Below are 17,713 nucleotides of genomic sequence, written 5' to 3' on the forward strand. Positions count from 1 at the left end.
TAATGGCATGCGTTATAATGGATGTTGCGTTGTAAAAGTTTTGTTGTAAAGGTAGTGCGTTGTAAAAGTTGCGTTGTAAGTGTTGTTTCCCCAACTGGTGCTCGTATAAAGCCTCTGGTGATACCTGATACCTTCGGGTCAGGTTTGCACTTTAGAAAACTCCGATCTAATAAAAAAACAATTAAAATCCCACCATGTGAAACATCAAGAGACGTGTTCTGCAGAGAATGGCAAAGGGCATTCACCCCCAGAGGTGCCCAGCTTGGACTCCAGGAGCCTAGCACAAAAGGTTTCTTGCGCTGAAAGTGCAGGTTTAATGGCATCCCCTTACATAGTGAGAAATCCCTGAAAAGAGATGCAAAGGAGGTGGTAAGGGCCCTGCATGAGCCCAGAATGCAAACCCATGCCGGTATAAGTCATGCAAAGTAGCGCGCACGAGCGCTGGGTGCATTGGAAACATGCCAGGGGTATGTTGCATTGGGTAAAATCGCATCACGCTAAATACGTGTAACAATTTCGAAAAGAGCATGTAGTGCGTGATTTATCTTTGGGCAGAGATCCCTGTGAAAACAGTTGTATTTGAGGATCTATCTTTTATACAAAGCCAAGCAAGATACCATATAATGAAGAATTCCTGGTGGGCCAACAAGAGAGAGTTAATACTGTTAGCCACCCCACCCAAGGCTGGAGTTTGTTTGGCTGACGTAGGCAGCACCTTAGCGCATCATCGGACTTCAACAAATAGTTTGAATGGATTTAAAAATGATGGCCTTGTTGGTGGGGGAATGAGGCACTCAGACAAAAATAGCTCAATTTCCCTGATGCTCTGTAAATCTTGCCACTGAGTTGTGTGCCCTTCCTCTCTGAGTGGAAGCCTGGAGCCATGTCCTGAAACTTTCTAAGTCTCACTCATAGACGTAATTTAGGACGTTCCCTTTAGTACTCCTGGTACTCTCTACGTAACCCCTTTTTCTTGTCTCAGGGGTCATGCAGGGAGTAACCCCACCCATTAGGCCGGCCACACGCTCGACCCTGTCTTCTCCTCCAGCAACCACATCTCCTTCAGCCACACCACTGAGCTCCACTGGACCGACCACAGCTGCATACACTTCAACATAAAGGAAAACAACAACCCACCACCGCTCTCAACAAACCCCCCGAAGATGCTGGAGCAAGATCACCACCGACCAACTCACCACCTCCTTGCGCCTAAACCCTCCCACCAACACCACGGACCCCAACGAAGGAGCCCGTGACCTCACACAGTGGATTACCAACTGCGCCGACACCCTTGCTCCACTGAAAAACCCTCCCAGCAACCTCAACAGCAAGAAAGCTGCGTGGTTCACCAACGTTCTCAAAGACTCCAAGAAATCCTGGCGTGACCTCGAGAAAGCATGGCGCCACAACCAGTCAACGGACAACATGACAGCCCTCAAGAACACCTCCCGCAAACACCACCAGCTGATCCGCACCACCAAAAGGTCACCCTTCAGAGACCGACTGGACAACAACACCCACAACAGCAAGGAACTATTCAACGTCGTGAAAGAGCTCTCCAACCCCAACGCCAGCAACAACGACATCACGCCTTCTCAAGACCTCTGCAACTCTCTGGCCACCTTTTTTCACCGTAAGATCGTCAACATACACGACAGCTTCGGCGCTCAGAACACGTACCCCACCACCGAACCTACACCCACCACCATGTGCGCCTGGACTCAGGTCAGCACGGAGGATACCACCCACACGATGAACACCATCCACTCGGGCTCCCCAGCCGATCCCTGCCCACACCACATCTTCAACAAAGCCGACTCCATCATCGCACCCAAACTTCGGGACATCATCAACAACTCCTTCATATCCGCCACCTTACGGGAGAGCTGGAAGCACGCAGAGATCAGCGCCCTCCTGAAGAAACCCACTGCAGACCCCTCAGACCTCAAGAACTTCCGCCCCATCTCGCTCCTCCCCTTCCCTGCAAAAGTCATCGAGAAAACCGTCAACAAACAGCTGACCGCCTTCCTGGAGATGAACGGCTCCCTCGACCCATCGCAGTCCGGATTCCGAGCGAACCACAGCGCCGAGACCGCCCTCATCGCGGCCACCGACGACATCCGGACCCTGCTGGACAACGGAGAAACCGCCGCCCTCATCCTGCTCTTCCTTTCGGCTGTGTTCGACGCGGTCTGCCACCGCACCCTGACAACCCGCCTCCGCCACGCCGGCATCCAAGGAAAGGCCCTGGAATGGATCACCTCCTTCCTCTCCGACAGAACCCAAAGAGTCCGTCTCCCACCCTTCCTCACAGAAGCCACCAAGATCATCTGCGGCGTACCTCAAGGCTCCTCGCTCAGCCCCACCCTCTTCAACGTCTACATGAGTTCCCTCGCAGCCATCGCACGCAAGCACAACCTCAACATCATCTCCTACGCCGACGATACCCAACTGATCCTCTCCCTCAACAACGACCCCACCTCCGCCGGAGCCAGCTTCCAGGACGGAATGAAAGACATTGCAGACTTGATGAAGCTGGGCCGCCTGAAACTGAACTCAGACAAGACGGAAGTCCTCATCCTCGGCCCATCCATCTCTGCCTGGGACGACTCCTGGTGGCCCCCTGCTCTGGGCCCCCCACCCAAGCCCACGGACCACGCACGCAACCTGGGCTTCATCCTTGACTCCTCCCTCACAATGGCCAAGCAAGTTAATGCTGTTACCTCCTCCTGCTTCAACACTCTCCGCATGCTCCGTAAGACCTTCCGCTGGATCCCCACTGGAACCAGGAAAACGGTCACCCAGGCCCTCGTCACCAGCCTTCTGGACTACGGGAACGCCCTCTACGCTGGGACCACCGCCAAACTACAGAAAAGACTCCAGCACATCCAGAACGCCTCAGCACGACTCGTCTTGGACATCCCCCGACACAGCCACATCTCCAACCACCTGAGGGACCTGCACTGGCTCCCCGTCAGCAAAAGGATCACGTTCAGACTCCTCACCCACGCACACAAGGCTCTCCACGACCTGGGCCCGAATACCTCAACAACCGCCTCACGTTCTACACGCCAACCCGCCAGCTCCGCTCTGCCAGTCTCGCCATCGTCCCACGGATCCGCAGAACCACCACCAGAGGAAGATCCTTCACCTACCTGGCGTCCAAGACCTGGAACACCCTCCCCACCCACCTACGACTCACCCATGACCATCTCTCCTTCAGGAAGCAACTCAAGACCTGGCTTTTCGAGCAGTAGCAGCCCTCCCACCCCCAGCGCCTTGAGACCCTAGGGGGTGAGTAGCGCGCTTTACAAATACTCTTGATTGATTGATTGATTGATTGACTGCCAGAGATATAGTGGCTTTGCTAACTTCCTGCAGTTTCCACCCTTGCCTTCTGCTGCTCCTTAGTAGCAAATTAGAATGTGTTTAGCTATGATTGATAGAACAACTAGGAGTCAATTCTGTTAAGACATCAGGGGCAAAGGCTGTCTAATGCCTCTTGCGATACCATGCAACAAACACAACAATGTGATGGATGGAATGCTTGAATGAATCTCAGCTATTGGCAATGGGCAGGCTGCATACCAGTCCATCCTTTTACGCCCACCATGCCACTCTAAACAAAGGCCCACCTTATTCAACTCAGTACCGACCCTGCTCCTCATGGGAACAGTACATATGTTTCGACCTTCTATGGCACAGCTTTCCAAACTGTGTAGCGCGACACGTTACTGTGTCGCGCCCCATGCGTAGGTGTGTCGCGCGATCATCATGCTGTTTAGATCACCCCCGCGGGCCTTCCAGCAACAGGCAGAGTGGCGCTGCAGGGACTCTAATATGAATAACAACAAAACTTTATTAGCCCGTTAAATGGTAGGTTAAAGACCTGTGAAGTGCTCGGGTGCGGCTGTGTGTGCCCGGGAGCCGGCTGACACACATGACGGAGGGGGAGGGATTCATTTGTGGATAGTCCATTTGGCAAAGGGCCCTTCAATGGGTGAATACGGTGGGTTATTGGGTCCAGGGGGTTGGCCTGGGGTTTGGGGCAGCCCCGGGATCACGGTGCATTGGAAAGAAAAGCTGCCAAAGAAGCCCTATAGAAGCTTTCACATTTACATCATTCTGCACGCTGCGGCTTGTAACCTTACGAAAACAAAAACATAAACAATTCAGTTCAATGGAGAATGCACTTGTGAGCCATGGACATGGAGGAGTGCGGGGGAGGGAGTGGGGAGGGGCCCTGCACACCTGCGCACCTGCTCACCACCAATACAGGAAAATATTAAAACGATTTAAGAATGAAAGCAACATTTTTTCCTCTTTGTCACAGACCCTTATGGAACCGACAGAATATGTTGGTCAGGGGGAGAGGGAGGGAGTGAGAAAGAGAAGGAGAGAGTGAGACAGACAGAGGGAGACGGAGGGAGAGAGAGTGAGACGGAGGGAGACAGTCAGAGGGAGAGGGAGTGAGACAGAGAGGGAGGGAGGGAGACAGAGAAGGAGGGAGTGAGACAGAGAGGGAGGAAGACAGAGAGAGAGAGTAAGACAGAGGGAGACAGACAGGGAGGGAGACAGAGAGAGTGAGACAGAGAGAGTGAGAGAGGGAGACGGAGGGAGAGAGAGTGAGACGGAGGGAGACGGAGGTAGACAGTCAGAGGGATAGGGAGTGATACAGAGAGGGAGGGAGGGAGACAGAGGGAAGGAGACAGTCGTAGGGAGAGGGAGTGAGACATATGGAGGAAGACAGACAGGCTGGGAGACAGAGAGGGAGTGAGACAGACAGAGAGGGAGGGAGGGAGACAGTCGGAGGGAGACAGATGGAGGGAAAGGCCACCTCCACCACTGATTCCCTCACTAGTACCCTTTAACAGTGTCCATCAAGTCTCTATAACCACTGTCTCTCAGATTTCTATGTCTGACAGCTGTCTAATAGTCCTACTTTTATGTCGATGGTTAGTGCAAACCGTAGTCCTACTTCTATGTGGCAAGAATAGGCTTGAGTGTTGTGTGGAAAAGCAAACCCAGCTGAAGCCAGGATAATATATCAAAAGTGTGGCCATGAAGAGCAGAGTTTTACGAGACAGATTCCTCCAAGAACATGCAACATTTTGGGATTCTAGACCACAGAGATTTAGTCTAGTGCCGAAACTGGTGACCTAGTGATCTGGAACTTTTGGTTTTAATTCAAGCTCTGGCACTTGACTTTAAAATGTGTTTTTCTGGGAAAATTAGTTGACCTCACTGTGCATAAAATTATAAATATGTGTGGAGTGTAACGTGATTGTAAATATATAAAATGTAATATCACAAATGTGCAAATCTCCTGTTCATGCTCTGTTACCAACCATGTGGGTTTTCTTCAGATCCATACAAACATACATACATTATCTGGGGGTGGATGTGTGTGGGGGTGTGTGTGTGGGGGTGTGTGTGGGGTTGTGTGTGGGTGTGTGTGTGGGTGTGGGTGTGGGGGTGTGTGTGGGTGTGTGTGTGTGGGGATGTGTGTGTGGGGGTGTGTGTGGGGTTGTGGGTGTGGGGTGGGTTGTGTGTGTGTGGGATTGTGTGTGTGGGTTGTGGGTGGTTCGGGCTAGATCGCTGCGCTCGCTCGCGTTACCGTGTCCCTGAAAAGAAATTCACAAAAAGGTGTGTCACCAAAATGAAAGGTTTGGAAAGCTGTGTTCTATGGTCTCATCAGTGAAGTACAGCTTGAGCCCTATGGCACAGTAAGCACTGGACCCACATCTGGACATACCCGTCGCACATGGGGCATCAACTGCACCAACCAGCCAACAATCTTCTCATACCATGGGCATTTTTTAATTACTGGGGATTTTGGTAATCGATGTCCAGGAGTCTGAAGAGGACATAGTCGCACAATCAAGGCGTGATGACATGATGGCGTCAACGGCAAACAACCTGATGGACGAAAGACAATAAAGGTGGGGGGGCGGCTTCAGGCACCAGAACTGAAAGAAAGCATCTATTCATGGACTGATAAAAGTCTGTTAAGATGTGTAGAGTTGGCACAAGACCAGGCCCCACGCCTGTAGGCTACAGGGCTGACTACTCCCGAGATACTATGGAGGGAGGTGCAGGATCTCAGATACACAGGTAGATTTTCAAAGTTCACAATGGACCCCCGATTGCCCACAACTACAGGGACAACTCAACATCCCACACCACAGCCACCCAGTCAGTTCATGGATGAACTGCGGACACCCATCATGGAAGACCTTCCATGGGCAAACACACAACCGCGGACGCAAGCCACACATCAAAAAGCACTTAGAGCCACTGCCTGGACATCAGGCGCTTCTACTGCCCTCATCGTGGCCACTGTGTGCCCTGCTCTCCCGATGTAAGTTAGTGACAGATGGATTTTACAGGGGGGCACACAGTGCATAGGAAGCGTGTGGCTCTTCTCTGTGCCCTTGGTGACAGTCAGTGACACCCCTTGTCAGGTGTATTAAGTCTGGATAACTCCCCTGTTTAGGACACCTGTGAGAGCTGGCTGCTGTCACGCCCCCTTGGTCATACAACGCGGAGTGAAGGGCAGTTCCCAACTTAAAAGTGAACAAAAGGTGCACACAGCAACAGTGAGAGACAGCAGAATCTGCTGCAACTGACTGCAAAGTTAGGGAAGCAAAAGAGGTGTTCTAAATGTGAAACATATGTGACGTATTGTTAGTCTAGGTTCTACATTCTAATGCAACAGAATTGTTTATTTGTCACTTAATAGGCGGGCATTGCTACCCAGCTCACTTGTTTGCCCCTCACTCCTTCCTGATCCCATACAGTACATACTGGGGAGCAGCCCCCAGCTCTGGGTGGCAAGTCTGGAGCAGCGTTAGCCCTTCTGGAGGAGTAGCGCGAGTACTGTGTAGTTCTGCAGGCTTGATCTGGACTCTGTACTGTTCTGGGACCTCTCTATGATCTATGGTGTCCTGCTCTGGAACCCTCATCTCGAGCCTTCATGTGAAGCACGGGGTACTGCTCTGGGACCTCCTTTGCACTGCAATGTCCTGGTCTGAATTCCTACATTGTTGAGTTCAGGAGTCGCATCTGAATAAATGTGAGCTTTTATGGCCCCTAGAGTGTTGCGTGAGGTTCTCGGTGCATTCCCATGAGGTTATTGGACTTGGCCTTTTCTTTTAATTTATTTACGCACCTGAAAGCACACCATCACCAGTGGGTTTCCTGGCTTAGGAACCACTAAAAGATCTGACACGGCACAAAAGCAGGAACATCAAACAAAGAAAAGCAATGCAGAAGACCGTTTTGGCTAGAAAAAATAAGCATGTTTTCAGAGGGTCTGCCACCTCAGGGAAAGTGTTTTCCGTGCATGGAGGCCCCCCGAGGGGAAAGGATGCCAGGCTGGCTAGGTAAAAAGCCCATGCGCTTACCTGCTGCCTGTCGAGGTCATTGGGCGAGAGCTTGCCGGCGTGCTCGCAGACGGAGATTGCGTCCAGCAAGATGCCATAGAGGTACAGGAAGTAAGCCCATATTTGCTGGAAATACATCCTGGAAACAAAATGGCGCCCTGGCAAGGCGCGTAGGTGTCTACGGGTGCTGCTGGGGGTACACTCTGCCGCTCCTCGGCTGCCTCTGCTCCCGTCCTCACACTCTCTCCACTCAGCCCCAGGGAGAGGCTCTGTCCGACTTTACTCTGTTAAACAACCCTTGCTCCTCTCCTGGTAATAATTAGCCCAGGTTAAAGGCTCTGGCGACCTTCGTCAGCCCCATCCGGGGGCCGCCTTGGCCCACACCGAAGCACTCACAGCAAAGATCGGATTTAAAATAAGAGCATTTAAGTGGCGACCACTGGCCCGGGTGCACGTGCCTGGGTCAACTCGACGCGCGAGCATTCGACCACCTGGGCACTTTTAGCTCGTGCATGAATGGTCGCTGTCCGGGCAGAACCATCTGGGGCTCACTTAACAAACGAGGGGGTGCAGTCAGCAAAAACAAAAAGGCGTTATTGAGTGATAAGGTCAATGTTTTTATTTTAAATACAATTTGAATACAATTATTGTTTTTAAAGTACGCAGCACAAGCACTTACCACCTTTTAAACTTATATATTCAATCCTATTAGTAGATTGTGGCCGCTGGGGAGATGGAATGTTTCGATATCATCCCATGTTGAAACTCAAACCCGAATGAACTGGAGAAGTAAGGAGTTAAGCGTATGGATGTTACTTTACAGCAGGAAACCAAATAAGGCTGAACTTGTGGAAAATCCGAAATATGTGAATTATAGGAACTATTTGCTATTTTTATCTTGATGGTAAAGTCACATCAGCAGGAAGTTCAATAAACTATTTGTAGAACGTTTTGTCTGTCTCAGTTGTATTCTCCCTATGGGTGGTGTCCCTTTCTATGCCTTGTTTATGAGACTTTTTGATTTTTAACACTTGTGTAAAACCCTTTTCTTTGTCAGTGGTTTTGTTTTCAGCTGTTACCTCTTCAATTATAAAGGGCTTTAGCCCAGGTCTCCCTTTCTAGCAGAGCTACAGGTTTCACACACTGCTGTACCGCAACCCCCACTCGTGGTTGTACAGCAAGCGTGAGCAATGTAGATATCTACAGGCATCGCCAGCTCCTGTACTACAGGCTTCACCAATGAGTATATCTACAGGCATGGCCAGCTACTGTACTACAGGCTAACACCAATAGATATATCTACAGGCATCGCCAGCTCCTGTACTACAGGGTTCACCAATGGTTATATATACAGGCATGGCCAGCTACTGTACTACAGGGTTCACCAATGGTTATATATACAGGCATGGCCAGCTACTGCACTACAGGGTTCACCAATGGTTATATATACAGGCATTGGCAGCTACTGTACTACAGGTTTCACCAATGGTTATATATACAGGCATGATCAGCTACTGCACTACAGGGTTCACCAATGGGAATATCTACAGGCACTGCCAGATACTGTACTACAGGGTTCACCAATGGATATATCTAAAGGCATTGGCAGCTACTGTACTACAGGGTTCACCAATGGTTATATATACAGGCATGGCCAGCTATTGCACTACAGGGTTCACCAATGAGTATATCTACAGGCATGGACAGCTACTGCACTACAGGGTTCACCGATGGATATATCTAAAGGCATTGGCAGCTACTGTACTACAGGGTTCACCAATGGTTATATATACAGGCATGGCCAGCTACTGCACTACAGGGTTCACCAATGAGTATATCTACAGGCATGGCCAGCTACTGCACTACAGGGTTCGCCGATGGATATATTCAAAGGCATTGGCAGCTACTGTACTACAGGGTTCACCAATGGTTATATATACAGGCATGGTCAGCTACTGCACTACAGGGTTCACCAATAGGAATATCTACTGGCACTGCCAGATACTGTACTACAGGGTTCACCAATGGGAATATCTACAGGCACTGCCAGCTACTGCACAACAGGGTTCACCAAGGGGGATATCTACAGCCACTGCCAGATACTGTACTACAGGGTTCACCAATGGGTATATCTACAGGGTTCACCAATCAGGATATCTACAAGCATCGTCAGTTCCTATACCACAGTGTTCATCAATGGGTATATCTACAGGCTTCACCAATGGATATATTTACAGGCATGACCAGCTACTGTACTATAGGGTTCACCAATGGGTATCTCTACAGGTAGTGACAGCTACTGTACTACAGGGTTCACCAATGGTTATATGTACAGGCATGGCCATCTACTGTACTACAGGGTTCAGCAATGGGGATATCTATAGGCACTGCCAGCTACTGTACTACAGGGTTCACCAATGGTTATATCTACTGACTTTGCCAGCTACTGTACTACAGGGTTCACCAATGGGGATATCTACAGGCACTGCCAGCTACTGTACTACAGTGTTTACCAATGGGGATATCTACAGGGTTCACCAATCAGGATATCTACAGGCATCGCCAGCTGCTGTACTACAGGGTTCACCATATCTACAGGCATCGCCATCTACTGTATAACAGGGTTCACAAATGGGTATATCTACAGGCTTCACCATTAGCTGTACTATAGGTCAACAATGGCTGTAGTACAGGCTTGAGTAATGGCTGCTCTGTAGGCCTACACAAGGGATGTATATAGGACTCATTTTAATTTGTGTTTTGGTGATATTGTTTGATTATTGGTATATACGTATGAGAGTGAAGTGATTGATTTTGCCAAAGGGGATTCTTATTTCTTTCCTAAACAAAAACTTTACATAGAGGGTCCTAGGGTTATCAATATTTAAAGACTAGGCAGTATTCTATCCCCATTTTAGAACTAGACAAACACAAATAACCTACCAGTCTAGGAACAGTGAGACAAGCATTGGCAGAGAAACTAGAGTACCTGGGTAAAAAAAAACATATTCACAGAGTTAAAAAGAATCCCATCAGCCCAACTAAGCGGCAGAACTTCATCATCTGGGATTTACTGTTGGTTGCACGACTTGTGGAGCCAGCAAGGATTGAAGAAAAAAAAAACGTGCTTGTTTCGTACCCCAGTGGTTGGTACAGCCACTAGTCAGTTTCAGTCAGTGGTGCTGAAAATTTGCAGTGCAATAAAGTGAAAAAGAAAGAAATTGTGCAAATGTTAAAATTGACTACTAAGATACTACATACATTTTAATAAACACTATCCTACTGTCAAATCTAAAAATAGTGTGCTAATAGTTTGAAAGAATAACTATCATAGGCGATGAAATGGCAGGTCTACATGTTTCAGCCAAATTGATTTCTTTAATCCAGGCTTTCGTCAGGACCAATATAACAACGCTACTGCAAAATATCATATGAAAACTGTGCAAAAATTAAATATAACAACTTAAATGGTTGGTGCGATACAGCCCACCATGTCCTGTGAGTCCCTATTGATGGTCAAATATCACAGGAAACTTGGGTTCATTCCCATCTTTATGTGGGAGTACTCCTCACCTCTCCTGGCAACTGTTCAGGGGAATGAGGCCCGCTCTGTCCGTCGGTACCCCGGGCTTTCCTGAACCGAAGGGGAGGTTATTATTATTTCTTTACCTTGGTCTGTTTGATGCACTACCTCTTTTTTACTTAAGGGCCCCTCTCTTTTACTGAGATGCACTGTAGGCTTCACCAATGCACATTGTGCTATAGGCTTCACCAAACTCTGTACAGTATTCAACAATGACTATATCGACAGGCTTCACTATTGTTATGTTATGTTATAAAAACTCTTTTATAGCGCACGGCTACTCCATGGAGTGTCCCGGTACTTTGGCAAAGAGAGACGTAGAAGGAAAATACATAACACAGTGCCCTCCACATGGCAGCAGAGAAATTACTGGGCAAAAAGCCACGTCTTCAGGTCCTTTCGAAAAGCAAGCAGGTTAGAGGTAGTTCTCAGAGCAAGCGGAAGTTTGTTCCAACAGCACGGGGCCAGATACCGGAAAGAACGACCTCCAGTATGAGCACGTTTTATGATGGGAACAGCTGCTTTGGCCTGCATTGCGGACCTCAAGAACCTCCTAGGAGCGTAGAAAGCCATCCACTTCCGGAGATAATTAGGGCCGGTCGAGTGGAGAGCTTTAAAGGCCAGAGTCAAGATCTTAAAAGTGACTCTTTTGGCAATCGGAAGCCAATGAAGTCTCTCAAGCAGCTCCGACGCGCGAGCCCTTCACGGCAGTCCAAAGATGGCTCTAGCTGCCGAATTTTGTACAACCTGCAAGCGAGCCAGAAGATATTTCGGGAGGCCTAGATAGAGGGCGTTCGCGTAATCAAGACGCGAACCTATCAGGGCCTGAACTATGATTTTTTTATGTTGGAGGGATACTAGAGGAAGTAACTTCCGCAGCATTTATAAAATACCGAAGCATTTTCCGGTCAGCCCTACAACCTAGGGTCTAAAAGAGAGATCAACATCGCATAAAACACCCAGATTTTTGGCTTTTTGCGAGGTGTCCTCCGGCGGTGACATGTTACGCGGCCACTAGGACTTCCACTCGGGGTCCGGAGGACTTCCGAAGAAGAGCAGCTCCGACTTATCCGAGTTGCATTTCAAACTATGCCTCTGAAACCATTCAAACACGGCTTCCAGACATTCCCTGATCTGACCACTGTCGAAATCTTCACCCTTGTTTCACGTAAAAAAGAGTTGGGTGTCATCAGCATAGGATATGATCTGGGCACCAAAAGATTCCGCTACCTCCGCTAGAGGGGCCATATAGATATTAAAAAGGGTGGGGCTCAAGATGGACCCTTGAGGAACCCCCACCTCCAGCGGAGGCATTTCAGCGGAAAACGGGGGTGCCCAGACCACTTGTCGGCGGTTGGTGAGAAATGACTTAAACCATTTCCACACCGTCCCCCGAAAACCGATCTCCCAGATTTTTGAAAGGAGACCGACGTGGGGGACGGTGTCAAACGCCGCCGACAAGTCCAGCATGACCAAGATGGCTTTCCCTCCTCCATCCAAAGTCTCTCGAATGGCATCGTTAATCTCTACAAGGGCGGTCTCCGTGCTATGATTAGCTCGGAAACCCGCTGAGAGTCGTGCAACAAGTTGTTATTCTCAATGAAGCTGGAAATCGAGAGGTGCACGTGTTTCTCAATCACCTTAGCCAGAGAGGGAAGGAGGGAAATAGGTCTATAGTTCGCGTGAACAAGGGGGTCTGATGTTGGTTTTTTTAACAGTGGCAGAATCAGGGTGTGCTTCCATGCCAAGGGAACCTCTCCAGATGTCAGGTAGGCATTGAGCAGAGGGTTGAGCAAGATGTTAATTGCCAACGCCACTCTTCCCAGGCAGGTAGCGGGACAGGGATCAAGCGGCGAGCCTGATTTAAGTCGAGTTAGGAGGTCAAGAGAGGAGGCATGCGAGATGGACGGGAAGTCCAAGAGCAGAGGACCTGTCTCCTTCAAAAGTGAAGGCATAGAAATTAGATGGCATGCACCTGAGCTAAGGCCCACTCTAGGGAAGGAGTCTTGGATAAGCTTGATTTTATTAATAAAAAATTCACTAAGTTGGCTGATCCAAACTTCCGTGTGAGAGTGATTAGAGGTAGGTAGAGGTAGGGACTCCCCTGCCCCTGGCCTGGACAGATCACTATATGGTTCCGATACAATGGACAGTAGCTACCTCAGCACCAGCCGTTACCCGTACTACTCAGCAGGGGAGAGAATGGTCAAAAATCTCGATAGACCAGTGGACCAAACTTTTATCTCCGGCCCCTTCCCAATCCGGAACAGATCCCACACAACTCTATGATGCCTACACCAATTGGTTGTGTACAGCTCTTGACTCTGTGGCACCTTTGAAAACTCTCAAAGGAAAAACCAAATCTAGAAATTCCCCATGGTATACTCCTCAACTCAAAGAGCTGAAAAGAGGTTGCAGGAAACTGGAACGCACTTGGAGAGTCTCCCGCAATAATTTGGACAAACTTAATTACCAAGAGGCAATTAAAAAATACAAGGCAGAAATTAGTGGCACAAAAGCCTTGTACTTTGAAAGCATAATTACTAGTGCCTCAAACTCATCCAGGGAAATCTTCAAAATTGCTAAATCCCTCATTGACACCCCCACTACTCCACTTGACCCCAGCAAAATCCAACTACGCTGTGATAACCAGGCTGAATATTTTTACAAAAAAATACAGAATATCATCGCCACATTTGAACCATTCAAAAGTTCCTCTTTACCACAGCTGTCGCCTTGTACGCTGGAGGAGTTTCCCCTACTCAATGAGGAGTCATTAGATATCTTGATGCAGAAGATTAAATCTGGCTCACCTACCGACCCGGCTCCCCCTTTTCATTTACTTAAAATTAAAGACATCATTAAGCCCACGATCCTTAACATTTTAAACTCCTCTATCATCACAGGCACAGTCCCAACAGCATGGAAATGTGCCCAAGTTAGAGCACTCTTAAAAAAGCCAACCTTGGACCCCGACAATATGGCTAACTATCGTCCAATTTCTCTCCTTCCCTGGATTAGCAAATTGCTGGAGAAACATATTAATGTGTCCATCACTCAATACTTGGAACACAACCTCCTGCTCCACGATTCCCAAGCAGGCTTTCGCCCAAAATTAGGCACAGAAACGGCCCTTCTGACTGTGACGGAGATGGCTAGGAAACAGATGGATCAGGGCGGCACTGTAGCAATTATGTTGCTCGATCTCAGTGCCGCCTTCGATACCGTTAACACTAGCATCCTCCTTGACCGCCTACGTCACATAGGAATTACAGGGAAGGCCATAACATGGCTCCAATCTTTTCTGGAGGACCGTTCCTTCGAGGTAGTCGAGAATGATGCCCACTCTAAAATCTGGCCTCTTGAGCAAGGTGTACCACAGGGCTCGTCTTTGAGCCCTACTCTATTTAATGTATACCTACAACCTCTGGCAGATATTGTGCGTTCGTATGGCCTAGATATTGTGACCTATGCCGACGACACACAACTAGTGGTATCCATGAATCAGAATAATACCTCCCCCCCCAATCTCATGAATTGCATGGTAGCAATAAATCATTGGATGACATCTTCTCACCTAAAGCTCAATGGTGAGAAAACCGAGCTTATGATTCTGGGCAACTCACCAATTCCGAGCCCTATGCTCGACTGGCCCCCCAGTATGGGGACCCCACCTCAACCTAAGACCCATATAAAGAGTCTGGGCATGTGGTTGGACTCTAAGTTGGACTTCAAGCAACAAGCTACTACCCTATCCGCCACCTGCTTTGGCCTGATGCGGATGCTCAGGAAGGTGCTGCCTCTTCTACCCTTCCAGGCACGTAGAATCATGGTGCAAGCCATTATCCTGTCCCGTCTGGACTACGGAAATTCATTATACTTAGGAGCCCCTGTCTCCACCACCAGAAAACTGCAGATTACACAGAATGCAGCGGCTCGCCTTCTCCTAAATCTGGGCCGACGAGATTCTGGCACAGCTGCATTAAAGAAACTGCACTGGCTGCCCATCAAGGCCAGAATTGTGTTTAAATCCATGTGCTTTATGCACAAAGCCATGTGGAAAACTGGACCAGCCATGGTTTGCTCACTTGCAAACCCTTATCTTCCTAAACGAAGTCTGAGATCCAGCTCAGCTTTCCTGGCCATCGTCAACAGAATTAAACGGGCAAGATGGGGTGGACGTTCCTTCTCCTGGAATGCCGCGAGAGCCTGGAACTCCTTGCCTGACACCCTCCGTGGCGAACCTAACCTGCTGAAGTTCCGTAAGGAACTGAAAACGCTTCTTTTCACCTAAACTTGGCTCTGTGTCTTTTCTTGATTCAACAATGTAGCGCTACGAGGCCTCCGGGTAGTATGCGCTTAACAAAACGCCATTAATAATAATAATAATAATAATAATAATTAGGAGAGCTCGAGGCAGGAGAAATAAACTCTTGTACAATTCTAAAAAATGTTTTACTCCTATTATCTGCTGCGACTATTGGATGTACTTCAGGTCACCAATGGGTACACTCTAGGCTACACTAATGAGTTTTCTGCAGGCTTCCCCCAATAGCTGTACTACAGGCTTCACCAATGGATGCACTGTAGGCCACACCAATGGGTGCACTACAGGCTTCACCAATGGTTGTATTGTAATCGTCACTAATGGTGGTACTACAGGTGTTAGCAATGTGGATATCTACAGGCCTCCCCAATGACTGTACCACAGGTTTTGGAAATGGGGATACCTACAGGCTGCACCACTGGCTGTACTATCGGTCACCAACGTCTACACTGTAGTCTTCACCAATGGCTGTACTGCAATCCTCACTAAACGTTGTACTACAGGTGTGAGCAATGTGAATATCTACAGTCCTCACCAATGGCTGTTCAACAGGATTCACCAATGGGGAAATCTACAGGTCGCACCATTGGCTGAACTTGAGGTCGCCAATGGCTGCACTGTAGTCTTCATATATGGCTGTAATGCAATCCTCACTAAACATTGTACTACAGGTGTGAGCAATGTGAATATCTACCATCCTCACCAATGGCTGTTCAACAGGATTCACCAATGGCTGCACTGTAGCCTTCACCATTGGATGTACTACAGGCTTCACCAATGGTTGTACTGTATTGGTCACTAATGGTTGTACTACAGGTGTTAGTAATGTGGATATCTACTGGCCCCCCCAATTACTGTACCACATGTTTTAGCAATGGGGATACCTACAGGCTGCACCACTGGCTGTACTATAGGTCACTCATGGCTGCACTGTAGGCTTCACCAAAGACTGTACTGCAATCCTTACTAAACCTCCAAATGCATTTAAAAAACAAAACACGTTACAAAATACAGGTTATTTAGCAGCAATAATACAAAAATTTACTAGGGGTACTCCATTGTTTTCCGTACATAGGTAATAACTCGCAAAAAAGTGCTCGTGCGGAATATCAGTTCATCATTATTCAAAGTTAGCAGCATCAAATAGGATTCCTCCAAAGAAAGTGGTCTGTGCTTCTTAAAATATGGAACTAGAAACCATTTGATGTATTTTAGATAAAATTTGCAAAAAAAGAAAAAATGTAAATCATTTTGTAAGCTCATATCATCACATGGGCACAATTTATTTTCAGATGTTATTGAAGAATAAACTAATGGAAAGCATAATAAAAATCTAACAGTGCCTGCCCTTAAACGGAACAGAAGTGATCTTTCCCAGTTTGTCATTGGCAATGTAAGATACAATGGAATTGGTTGTATATACAGATCTTTATTCACATAAGCCTGGATAGTTGATTTAGTTAACTCCCCCGCCAGTCTATCTTTGCTATAAAGTGCATACAAATCAAACTTTATTTCATTTTTGTCTTTAGGCTCAATCTTACTGGGGTCAAAGAAAAGGTGACCTTTACCCAAGCTGCTCAGTTTTTTGAGAACTCCAGAGAGCCAGGGGATTGTCATCCCTTTCTCGCAGTTAAGACAATCTCTTATGATATCATGGGTTAGGGAGGCCAATTTATTCCTCCAGATAGCCAGCCAAAACATGGCCGGTCTTGACGCTATGAAATCTGATATATAATACAAATTCAATTCACAGTGACAAATATACTCTGAGGAGGAGATAGGGGCTCCATGGATTTTCCTACAAAAACGATTTTCCTCGGTCTGGATACTAGATGTTTTACCCAGACCCCAAATCTCGGCCCCATATGTTGCTACTGGGACGCACTGTAGTTTAAAAAAATTTAAAATTGCTCTAGTGGCACCTACTTTCTTAGGCCGTGGAAGGCTAAGAACAGAATTAATGGATTCTGATAACTTGCTCGTGGCATGGACCAAATGTCCACTCCACGAGCCGTTCGCAGCAAAAAGCATTCCTAAATAGGGAAAAGTATTAGTGGAGTAAAGTTTATCTGATCCCACCGAAATAACACTGAGCTGTCTTTTCCCCGGGCCACAAGACATAATAAAAGATTTTTTTAAATTTACTTTAAGATCTAGTTTATCCATATATTGTGGAAAACTTTTTACCAAACTACGTAAAGCGTTTGGTGTAAGGCCCATAAGCACCGCGTCATCTGCATAAAGCAGAGTCGGTAGCAATCCCCCCCTTATTTTTGGGACATCCGTAGTTGCCAATTTTAAGGATTTATTTAGTCCATTAATATAAATAATGAACAACAGGGGTGCTAAAACGGACCCCTGCCTTACTCCTCTTTCTACTTTTATGTGCCCTGATATTTCCCCCGCCATCCCGAT

General features: G+C 47.8%; 1 protein-coding gene across 4 annotated transcripts in view; it reads right to left on the reverse strand.

Annotated features, from left to right (window-relative positions):
- APOM (apolipoprotein M) overlaps positions 1 to 7,637 on the reverse strand; it is a 107,927-nt gene extending 100,290 nt beyond the window's left edge. For all 4 annotated transcript variants that reach the window (XM_086924615.1, XM_086924616.1, XM_086924613.1 and 1 more), the window contains exon 1: positions 7,407 to 7,637. In XM_086924615.1, coding sequence (XP_086780741.1) covers positions 7,407 to 7,523 — 117 coding nt within the window. In that variant the 5' untranslated portion in view covers positions 7,524 to 7,637. The remainder of the gene's footprint in view (positions 1 to 7,406) is intronic.
- Between the last annotated feature and the right edge of the window lie 10,076 nt (positions 7,638 to 17,713).

Source organism: Lissotriton vulgaris, chromosome 5 (assembly GCF_964263255.1).
Source record: "Lissotriton vulgaris chromosome 5, aLisVul1.2, whole genome shotgun sequence".
Taxonomy (NCBI): Eukaryota; Metazoa; Chordata; class Amphibia; order Caudata; family Salamandridae; genus Lissotriton; species Lissotriton vulgaris.